The 10,000-nt window shown below is 76.2% G+C and overlaps 1 protein-coding gene across 1 annotated transcript in view; it reads right to left on the bottom strand.

The window, feature by feature from the left end:
- Positions 1-10,000, bottom strand: part of LOC140402876 (alpha-endosulfine-like) — a 15,285-nt gene that overhangs the window by 1,211 nt on the left and 4,074 nt on the right. Inside the window, 2 exon segments of the mRNA XM_072490502.1 lie at positions 8,872-8,910; positions 8,912-8,998. Coding sequence (XP_072346603.1) covers positions 8,872-8,910; positions 8,912-8,998 — 126 coding nt within the window.

The raw sequence follows: 10,000 nt of genomic DNA, 5'->3' as shown, positions 1-10,000 counted from the left end.
AATTTATCAACTTCTGTCTCAAAGACACTCAACGTCCCGGCCTCCACCGCCCTCTGTGGCAATGAATTCCACAGACCCACCACTCTCTGGCTGAAGAAATTTCTCCTCATCTCTATTCTAAAGTGACTCCCTTTTATTCTAAGGCTGTGCCCCCGGGTGCTAGTCTCCCCTGCTAATGGAAACAACTTCCCTACGTCCCGAGGAAAGGGGGACAGGCAGGTTGGAAGAGAGGTGGGGGAGGGAGAGAGGGGGGGTGGGGGAGGGAGAGAGGGGGGGTGGGGGAGGGAGAGAGGGGGGGTGGGGGAGGGAGAGAGGGGGGGTGGGGGAGGGAGAGAGGGGGGGTGGGGGAGGGAGAGAGGGGGGGTGGGGGAGGGAGAGAGGGGGGGTGGGGGAGGGAGAGAGGGGGGGTGGGGGAGGGAGAGAGGGGGGGTGGGGGAGGGAGAGAGGGGGGGTGGGGGAGGGAGAGAGGGGGGGTGGGGGAGGGAGAGGGGGGGTGGGGGAGGGAGAGAGGGGGGGTGGGGGAGGGAGAGAGGGGGGGTGGGGGAGGGAGAGAGGGGGGGTGGGGGAGGGAGAGAGGGGGGGTGGGGGAGGGAGAGGGGGGGTGGGGGAGGGAGAGAGGGGGATGGGGGAGGGAGAGAGGGGGATGGGGGAGGGAGAGAGGAGGGGGGGGGAGAGGGGGGGGAGAGAGGGGGGGAGAGGGGGGGGAGAGGGGGGGGGAGGGGGGGGGGGGAGAGTGGGGGGGGAGGGGGGGGGAGAGGGGGGGGGAGAGAGGGGGGGGAGAGAGGGGGGGGAGAGAGGGGGGGGGAGAGAGGGGGGAGAGAGGGGGGGGAGAGAGGGGGGGGAGAGAGGGGGGGGAGAGAGGGGGGGGAGAGAGGGGGGGGAGAGAGGGGGGGGAGAGAGGGGGGGGAGAGAGGGGGGGGAGAGAGGGGGGGGAGAGAGGGGGGAGAGAGAGGGGGGAGAGAGGGGGGAGAGAGGGGGGAGAGAGGGGGGGAGAGAGGGGGGGAGAGAGGGGGGAGAGAGGGGGGGAGAGAGGGGGGGAGAGAGGGGAGATGGGGGGGAGGGAGGGGAGATGGGGGGGAGGGAGGGGAGATGGGGGGGAGGGAGGGGAGATGGGGGGGAGGGAGGGGAGATGGGGGGGAGGGAGGGGAGATGGGGGGGGAGGGAGGGGAGATGGGGGGGGAGGGAGGGGAGATGGGGGGGAGGGAGGGGAGATGGGGGGGGAGGGAGGGGAGATGGGGGGGGGGAGGGAGGGGAGATGGGGGGGGGGAGGGAGGGGAGATGGGGGGGGGAGGGAGGGGAGATGGGGGGGGGGGGAGGGAGGGGAGATGGGGGGGGGGGAGGGAGGGGAGATGGGGGGGGGGGAGGGAGGGGAGATGGGGGGGGGGAGGGAGGGGAGATGGGGGGGGGGGGAGGGAGGGGAGATGGGGGGGGGGGAGGGAGGGGAGATGGGGGGGGAGGGAGGGAGGGGAGATGGGGGGGAGGGAGGGGAGATGGGGGGGAGGGAGGGGAGATGGGGGGGGGAGGGAGGGGAGATGGGGGGGGGAGGGAGGGGAGATGGGGGGGGGGAGGGAGGGGAGATGGGGGGGGGAGGGAGGGGAGATGGGGGGGGGGGAGGGAGGGGAGATGGGGGGGGGAGGGAGGGGAGATGGGGGGGGGGAGGGAGGGGAGATGGGGGGGGGGAGGGAGGGGAGATGGGGGGGGGGAGGGAGGGGAGATGGGGGGGAGGGAGGGGAGATGGGGGGGGGAGGGAGGGGAGATGGGGGGGGGAGGGAGGGGAGATGGGGGGGGGAGGGAGGGGAGATGGGGGGGGGAGGGAGGGGAGATGGGGGGGGGAGGGAGGGGAGATGGGGGGGGGAGGGAGGGGAGATGGGGGGGGAGGGAGGGTGGAGGGAGAGGGGAGGGTGGAGGGAGAGGGGAGGGAGGGTGGAGGGAGAGGGGAGGGAGGGTGGAGGGAGAGGGGAGGGAGGGTGGAGGGAGAGGGGAGGGAGGGTGGAGGGAGAGGGGAGGGAGGGTGGGTGGAGGGCGAGGGAGGGTGGAGGGCGAGGGGGGGTGGAGGGCGAGGGGGGGTGGAGGGCGAGGGGGGGTGGAGGGCGAGGGGGGGTGGAGGGCGAGGGGGGGTGGAGGGCGAGGGGGGGTGGAGGGCGAGGGGGGGTGGAGGGCGAGGGGGGGTGGAGGGCGAGGGGGGGTGGAGGGCGAGGGGGGGTGGAGGGCGAGGGGGGGTGGAGGGCGAGGGGGGGTGGAGGGCGAGGGGGGGTGGAGGGCGAGGGGGGGTGGAGGGCGAGGGGGGGTGGAGGGCGAGGGGGGGTGGAGGGCGAGGGGGGGTGGAGGGCGAGGGGGGGTGGAGGGCGAGGGGGGGTGGAGGGCGAGGGGGGGTGGAGGGCGAGGGGGGGTGGAGGGCGAGGGGGGGTGGAGGGCGAGGGGGGGTGGAGGGCGAGGGGGGGTGGAGGGCGAGGGGGGGTGGAGGGCGAGGGGGGGTGGAGGGCGAGGGGGGGTGGAGGGCGAGGGGGGGTGGAGGGCGAGGGGGGGTGGAGGGCGAGGGGGGGTGGAGGGCGAGGGGGGGTGGAGGGCGAGGGGGGGTGGAGGGCGAGGGGGGTGGAGGGCGAGGGGGGTGGAGGGCGAGGGGGGTGGAGGGCGAGGGGGGTGGAGGGCGAGGGGGGTGGAGGGCGAGGGGGGTGGAGGGCGAGGGGGGTGGAGGGCGAGGGGGGTGGAGGGCGAGGGGGGTGGAGGGCGAGGGGGGTGGAGGGCGAGGGGGGTGGAGGGCGAGGGGGGGTGGAGGGCGAGGGGGGGTGGAGGGCGAGGGGGGGTGGAGGGCGAGGGGGGGTGGAGGGCGAGGGGGGGTGGAGGGCGAGGGGGGGTGGAGGGCGAGGGGGGGTGGAGGGCGAGGGGGGGTGGAGGGCGAGGGGGGGTGGAGGGCGAGGGGGGTGGAGGGCGAGGGGGGGTGGAGGGCGAGGGGGGGTGGAGGGCGAGGGGGGGTGGAGGGCGAGGGGGGTGGAGGGCGAGGGGGGGTGGAGGGCGAGGGGGGGTGGAGGGCGAGGGGGGGTGGAGGGCGAGGGGGGGTGGAGGGCGAGGGGGGGTGGAGGGCGAGGGGGGGTGGAGGGCGAGGGGGGGTGGAGGGCGAGGGGGGGTGGAGGGCGAGGGGGGGTGGAGGGCGAGGGGGGGTGGAGGGCGAGGGGGGGTGGAGGGCGAGGGGGGTGGAGGGCGAGGGGGGTGGAGGGCGAGGGGGGGTGGAGGGCGAGGGGGGGTGGAGGGCGAGGGGGGGTGGAGGGCGAGGGGGGGTGGAGGGCGAGGGGGGGTGGAGGGCGAGGGGGGGTGGAGGGCGAGGGGGGGTGGAGGGCGAGGGGGGGTGGAGGGCGAGGGGGGGTGGAGGGCGAGGGGGGGTGGAGGGCGAGGGGGGGTGGAGGGCGAGGGGGGGTGGAGGGCGAGGGGGGGTGGAGGGCGAGGGGGGGTGGAGGCGAGGGGGGGGTGGAGGGCGAGGGGGGGTGGAGGGCGAGGGGGGGTGGAGGGCGAGGGGGGGTGGAGGGCGAGGGGGGGTGGAGGGCGAGGGGGGTGGAGGGCGAGGGGGGGTGGAGGGCGAGGGGGGGTGGAGGGCGAGGGGGGGTGGAGGCGAGGGGGGGTGGAGGGCGAGGGGGGGTGGAGGGCGAGGGGGGTGGAGGGCGAGGGGGGGTGGAGGGCGAGGGGGGGTGGAGGGCGAGGGGGGGTGGAGGGCGAGGGGGGGTGGAGGGCGACGGGGGGGTGGAGGCGAGGGGGGGTGGAGGGCGAGGGGGGGTGGAGGGCGAGGGGGGGTGGAGGGCGAGGGGGGGTGGAGGGCGAGGGGGGTGGAGGGCGAGGGGGGGTGGAGGGCGAGGGGGGGTGGAGGGCGAGGGGGGTGGAGGGCGAGGGGGGGTGGAGGGCGAGGGGGGGTGGAGGGCGAGGGGGGGTGGAGGGCAGGGGGGTGGAGGGCGAGGGGGGGTGGAGGGCGAGGGGGGGTGGAGGGCGAGGGGGGGTGGAGGGCGAGGGGGGTGGAGGCGAGGGGGTGGAGGGCGAGGGGGGTGGAGGGCGAGGGGGGTGGAGGGCGAGGGGGGGTGGAGGGCGAGGGGGGGTGGAGGGCGAGGGGGGGTGGAGGGCGAGGGGGGGTGGAGGGCGAGGGGGGTGGAGGGCGAGGGGGGGTGGAGGGCGAGGGGGGGTGGAGGGCGAGGGGGGGTGGAGGGCGAGGGGGGGTGGAGGGCGAGGGGGGGTGGAGGGCGAGGGGGGGTGGAGGGCGAGGGGGGGTGGAGGGCGAGGGGGGTGGAGGGCGAGGGGGGGTGGAGGGCGAGGGGGGTGGAGGCGAGGGGGGGTGGAGGGCGAGGGGGGGTGGAGGGCGAGGGGGGGTGGAGGGCGAGGGGGGGTGGAGGGCGAGGGGGGGTGGAGGGCGAGGGGGGGTGGAGGGCGAGGGGGGTGGAGGGCGAGGGGGGGTGGAGGGCGAGGGGGGGTGGAGGGCGAGGGGGGTGGAGGGCGAGGGGGGGGTGGAGGCGAGGGGGGGTGGAGGGCGAGGGGGTGGAGGGCGAGGGGGGGTGGAGGGCGAGGGGGGGTGGAGGGCGAGGGGGGGTGGAGGGCGAGGGGGGGTGGAGGGCGAGGGGGGTGGAGGGCGAGGGGGGGTGGAGGGCGAGGGGGGGTGGAGGGCGAGGGGGGGTGGAGGGCGAGGGGGTGGAGGGCGAGGGGGGGTGGAGGGCGAGGGGGGGGTGGAGGGCGAGGGGGGTGGAGGGCGAGGGGGGGTGGAGGGCGAGGGGGGGTGGAGGGCGAGGGGGGGTGGAGGGCGAGGGGGGGTGGAGGGCGAGGGGGGTGGAGGGCGAGGGGGGGTGGAGGGCGAGGGGGGTGGAGGGCGAGGGGGGGTGGAGGGCGAGGGGGGGTGGAGGGCGAGGGGGGGTGGAGGGCGAGGGGGGGTGGAGGGCGAGGGGGGGTGGAGGGCGAGGGGGGGTGGAGGGCGAGGGGGGGTGGAGGGCGAGGGGGGGGTGGAGGGCGAGGGGGGGTGGAGGGCGAGGGGGGGTGGAGGGCGAGGGGGGGTGGAGGGCGAGGGGGGGTGGAGGGCGAGGGGGGGTGGAGGGCGAGGGGGGTGGAGGGCGAGGGGGGGTGGAGGGCGAGGGGGGGTGGAGGGCGAGGGGGGGTGGAGGGCGAGGGGGGGTGGAGGGCGAGGGGGGTGGAGGGCGAGGGGGGGTGGAGGGCGAGGGGGGGTGGAGGGCGAGGGGGGGTGGAGGGCGAGGGGGGGTGGAGGGCGAGGGGGGGTGGAGGCGAGGGGGGGTGGAGGGCGAGGGGGGTGGAGGGCGAGGGGGGGTGGAGGGCGAGGGGGGGTGGAGGGCGAGGGGGGGTGGAGGGCGAGGGGGGGTGGAGGGCGAGGGGGGGTGGAGGGCGAGGGGGGTGGAGGGCGAGGGGGGGTGGAGGGCGAGGGGGGGTGGAGGGCGAGGGGGGGTGGAGGGCGAGGGGGGGTGGAGGGCGAGGGGGGTGGAGGGCGAGGGGGGGTGGAGGGCGAGGGGGGGTGGAGGGCGAGGGGGAGGGTGGAGGGCGAGGGGGGGTGGAGGGCGAGGGGGGGTGGAGGGCGAGGGGGGGTGGAGGGCGAGGGGGGGTGGAGGGCGAGGGGGGGTGGAGGGCGAGGGGGGTGGAGGGCGAGGGGGGTGGAGGGCGAGGGGGGGTGGAGGGCGAGGGGGGGTGGAGGGCGAGGGGGGGTGGAGGGCGAGGGGGGGTGGAGGGCGAGGGGGGTGGAGGGCGAGGGGGGGTGGAGGGCGAGGGGGGGTGGAGGGCGAGGGGGGGTGGAGGGCGAGGGGGGGTGGAGGGCGAGGGGGGGTGGAGGGCGAGGGGGGTGGAGGGCGAGGGGGGTGGAGGGCGAGGGGGGGTGGAGGGCGAGGGGGGGTGGAGGGCGAGGGGGGGTGGAGGGCGAGGGGGGTGGAGGGCGAGGGGGGGTGGAGGGCGAGGGGGGGTGGAGGGCGAGGGGGGGTGGAGGGCGAGGGGGGGTGGAGGCGAGGGGGGGTGGAGGGCGAGGGGGGGTGGAGGGCGAGGGGGGTGGAGGGCGAGGGGGGGTGGGCGAGGGGGGGTGGAGGGCGAGGGGGGGTGGAGGGCGAGGGGGGGTGGAGGGCGAGGGGGGTGGAGGGCGAGGGGGGGTGGAGGGCGAGGGGGGGTGGAGGGCGAGGGGGGGTGGAGGGCGAGGGGGGGGTGGAGGGCGAGGGGGGGTGGAGGGCGAGGGGGGGTGGAGGGCGAGGGGGGGTGGAGGGCGAGGGGGGTGGAGGGCGAGGGGGGTGGAGGGCGAGGGGGGTGGAGGGCGAGGGGGGGTGGAGGGCGAGGGGGGGTGGAGGGCGAGGGGGGGTGGAGGGCGAGGGGGGGTGGAGGGCGAGGGGGGTGGAGGGCGAGGGGGGGGGTGGAGGGCGAGGGGGGGTGGAGGGCGAGGGGGGGTGGAGGGCGAGGGGGGGTGGAGGGCGAGGGGGGGTGGAGGGCGAGGGGGGGTGGAGGGCGAGGGGGGGTGGAGGGCGAGGTGGGGGGAGGCGAGGGGGGTGGAGGGCGAGGGGGGTGGAGGGCGAGGGGGGTGGAGGGGCGAGGGGGGTGGAGGGCGAGGGGGGGTGGAGGGCGAGGGGGGGTGGAGGCGAGGGGGGTGGAGGGCGAGGGGGGTGGAGGGCGAGGGGGGGTGGAGGGCGAGGGGGGGTGGAGGGCGAGGGGGGGTGGAGGGCGAGGGGGGGTGGAGGGCGAGGGGGGGTGGAGGGCGAGGGGGGTGGAGGGCGAGGGGGGGTGGAGGGCGAGGGGGGGTGGAGGGCGAGGGGGGGTGGAGGGCGAGGGGGGTGGAGGGCGAGGGGGGGTGGAGGGCGAGGGGGGGTGGAGGGCGAGGGGGGGTGGAGGGCGAGGCGGGGTGGAGGGCGAGGCGGGGTGGAGGGCGAGGGGGGGTGGAGGGCGAGGGGGGGTGGAGGGCGAGGGGGGGTGGAGGCGAGGGGGGTGGAGGGCGAGGGGGGGTGGAGGGCGAGGGGGGGTGGAGGCGAGGGGGGGTGGAGGGCGAGGGGGGGTGGAGGGCGAGGGGGGGTGGAGGGCGAGGGGGGGTGGAGGGCGAGGGGGGGTGGAGGGCGAGGGGGGGTGGAGGGCGAGGGGGGGTGGAGGGCGAGGGGGGGGTGGAGGGCGAGGGGGGGTGGAGGGCGAGGGGGGGTGGAGGGCGAGGGGGGGTGGAGGGCGAGGGGGGTGGAGGGCGAGGGGGGGTGGAGGGCGAGGGGGGGTGGAGGGCGAGGGGGGGTGGAGGGCGAGGGGGGGTGGAGGCGAGGGGGGGTGGAGGGCGAGGGGGGGTGGAGGGCGAGGGGGGGTGGAGGGCGAGGGGGGGTGGAGGGCGAGGGGGGGTGGAGGGCGAGGGGGGTGGAGGGCGAGGGGGGGTGGAGGGCGAGGGGGGGTGGAGGGCGAGGGGGGGTGGAGGGCGAGGGGGGGTGGAGGGCGAGGGGGGTGGAGGGCGAGGGGGGGTGGAGGGCGAGGGGGGTGGAGGGCGAGGGGGGTGGAGGGCGAGGGGGGTGGAGGGCGAGGGGGGGTGGAGGGCGAGGGGGGGTGGAGGGCGAGGGGGGGTGGAGGGCGAGGGGGGGTGGAGGGCGAGGGGGGTGGAGGGCGAGGGGGTGAGGGCGAGGGGGTTGGAGGGCGAGGGGGGGTGGAGGGCGAGGGGGGTGGAGGGCGAGGGGGGGTGGAGGGCGAGGGGGGGTGGAGGGCGAGGGGGGGTGGAGGGCGAGGGGGGGTGGAGGGCGAGGGGGGGTGGAGGCGAGGGGGGTGGAGGGCGAGGGGGGGTGGAGGGCGAGGGGGGGTGGAGGGCGAGGGGGGGTGGAGGGCGAGGGGGGGTGGAGGGCGAGGGGGGGTGGAGGGCGAGGGGGGGTGGAGGCGAGGGGGGGGTGGAGGGCGAGGGGGGGTGGAGGGCGAGTGGAGGGCGAGGGGGGGTGGAGGGCGAGGGGGGGTGGAGGGCGAGGGGGGGTGGAGGGCGAGGGGGGGTGGAGGGCGAGGGGGGGTGGAGGGCGAGGGGGGTGGAGGGCGAGGGGGGGTGGAGGGCGAGGGGGGGTGGAGGGCGAGGGGGGGTGGAGGGCGAGGGGAGGGTGGAGGGAGAGGGGAGGGTGGAGGGAGAGGGGAGGGTGGAGGGAGAGGGGAGGGTGGAGGAGAGGGGAGGGTGGGTGGAGGGTGAGGGGAGGGTGGAGGGAGAGGGGAGGGTGGAGGGAGAGGGGAGGGTGGAGGGAGAGGGGAGGGTGGGTGGAGGGAGAGGGGAGGGTGGAGGGAGAGGGGAGGGTGGAGGGAGAGGGGAGGGTGGAGGGAGAGGGGAGGGTGGAGGAGAGGGAGGGTGGAGGGAGAGGGGAGGGTGGAGGGAGAGGGGAGGGTGGAGGGAGAGGGAGGGTGGAGGGAGAGGGGAGGGTGGAGGGAGAGGGGAGGGTGGAGGGAGAGGGGAGGGTGGAGGGAGAGGGGAGAGGGGGAGGGAGAGGGGAGGGTGGAGGGAGAGGGGAGAGGGGAGGGAGAGGGGAGAGGGGAGGGTGGAGGGGGTGGGGGTGGAGGGAGAGGGGGGGGTGGAAGGAGAGGGGAGGGTGGAGGGAGAGTGGAAGGAGAGGGGAGGGTGGAGGGAGAGGGGAGGGTGGAGGGGTGGAGGGGGGTGGAGGGAGGGGGGGGGTGGAGGGAGAGGGGGGGGTGGAGGGAGGGGGGGGTGGAGGGAGAGGGGGGGGTGGAGGGAGAGGGGGGGGTGGAGGGAGAGGGGGGGGGTGGAGGGAGAGGGGGGGGGTGGAGGGAGAGGGGGGGGTGGAGGGAGAGGGGGGGGTGGAGGGAGAGAGGGGAGGGTGGAGGGAGAGAGGGGGGGGGAGTTCCCGGGGGGTGGGGGGGGGCTCGCAGCACTCAGGTCTGTTGCACCCCCTGACGGGGACTGCAGTGAGCATTCCTTACCCCTTTCTGCAGCCTCTTCATCAAGAACTCGGTGCCGCCCCGGCCTCATCCCCAACACGGGGTACTTGGCTTTTAATTTGATCTCTTCCGCTTTCTCGGGGCTTATCGCCCCTTTCTCCTGGGCGTCCTGTTAATCGACACGAGAGAGAGAGAAGAACAGAACGTCACAGCATCCAGGCAACATTGGGGTGCAGCACACCCGGAAACCTCGCTCTCCATACCCTGCCTCGCACACTCTGCTCCCAATGGCGGCCTTCCGGTCTGTGACATCTCCTCAAGCGGCAGACGGTTTTAACAGTTTAATGAAAGCGTTAGGGAGGTGCTGGAGGTCCTGGCACATGCTGTAGGCCGAGGGCTACACTACAATACCCTTTATTGACCATCTCAAGTGGTTCTGCCACTCTCAAAGCGAAGACGGACTGAACGTTAATGGGGACCAAAAGGTAGAAATACCATTCCTTCTCTACCCGGCAGTACCCACAGACCACAGATACTTGTGTATCAAATTAACTCAAACCGAATCCTCCATGCGGGCAGCACGGTGGCAGTGGGTTTGCACTGGGTCACTGTCCGTGTGGAGTTTGCACATTCTCCCCGTGTTTGCGTGGTTTCGCCCCCACAACCTAAAGATCGGTGCGACCTTATAAAAGGACAACCCAAAGATGTGCAAGGTAGGCGCGGCCAATCCACCTAACCTGCACATCTTTGGACACCAAGGGTAATTTAGCACGGCCAATCCACCTAACCTGCACATCTTTGGACAATAAGGGACAATTTAGCACGGCCAATCCACCTAACCTGCTCATCTTTGGACACTAAGGGGCAATTTAGCACGGCCAATCCACCTAACCTGCACTTCTTTGGACACTAAGGGACAATTTAGCACGGCCAATCCACCTAACCTGCACATCTTTGTACACTAAGGGACAATTTAGCACGGCCAATCCACCCAATCTGCACATCTTTGGACACTAAGGGGCAATTTAGCACGGCCAATCCACCTAACCTGCACATCTTAGGACACTAAGGGACAATTTAGCACGGCCAATCCACTTAACCTGCACATCTTTGGACACTAAGGGACAATTTAGCACGGCCAATCCACCCAATCTGCACATCTTTGGACACT

This window comes from Scyliorhinus torazame, chromosome 26 (assembly GCF_047496885.1).
Source record: "Scyliorhinus torazame isolate Kashiwa2021f chromosome 26, sScyTor2.1, whole genome shotgun sequence".
Taxonomy (NCBI): Eukaryota; Metazoa; Chordata; class Chondrichthyes; order Carcharhiniformes; family Scyliorhinidae; genus Scyliorhinus; species Scyliorhinus torazame.
This window is presented reverse-complemented; position numbering and strand designations above follow the sequence as displayed.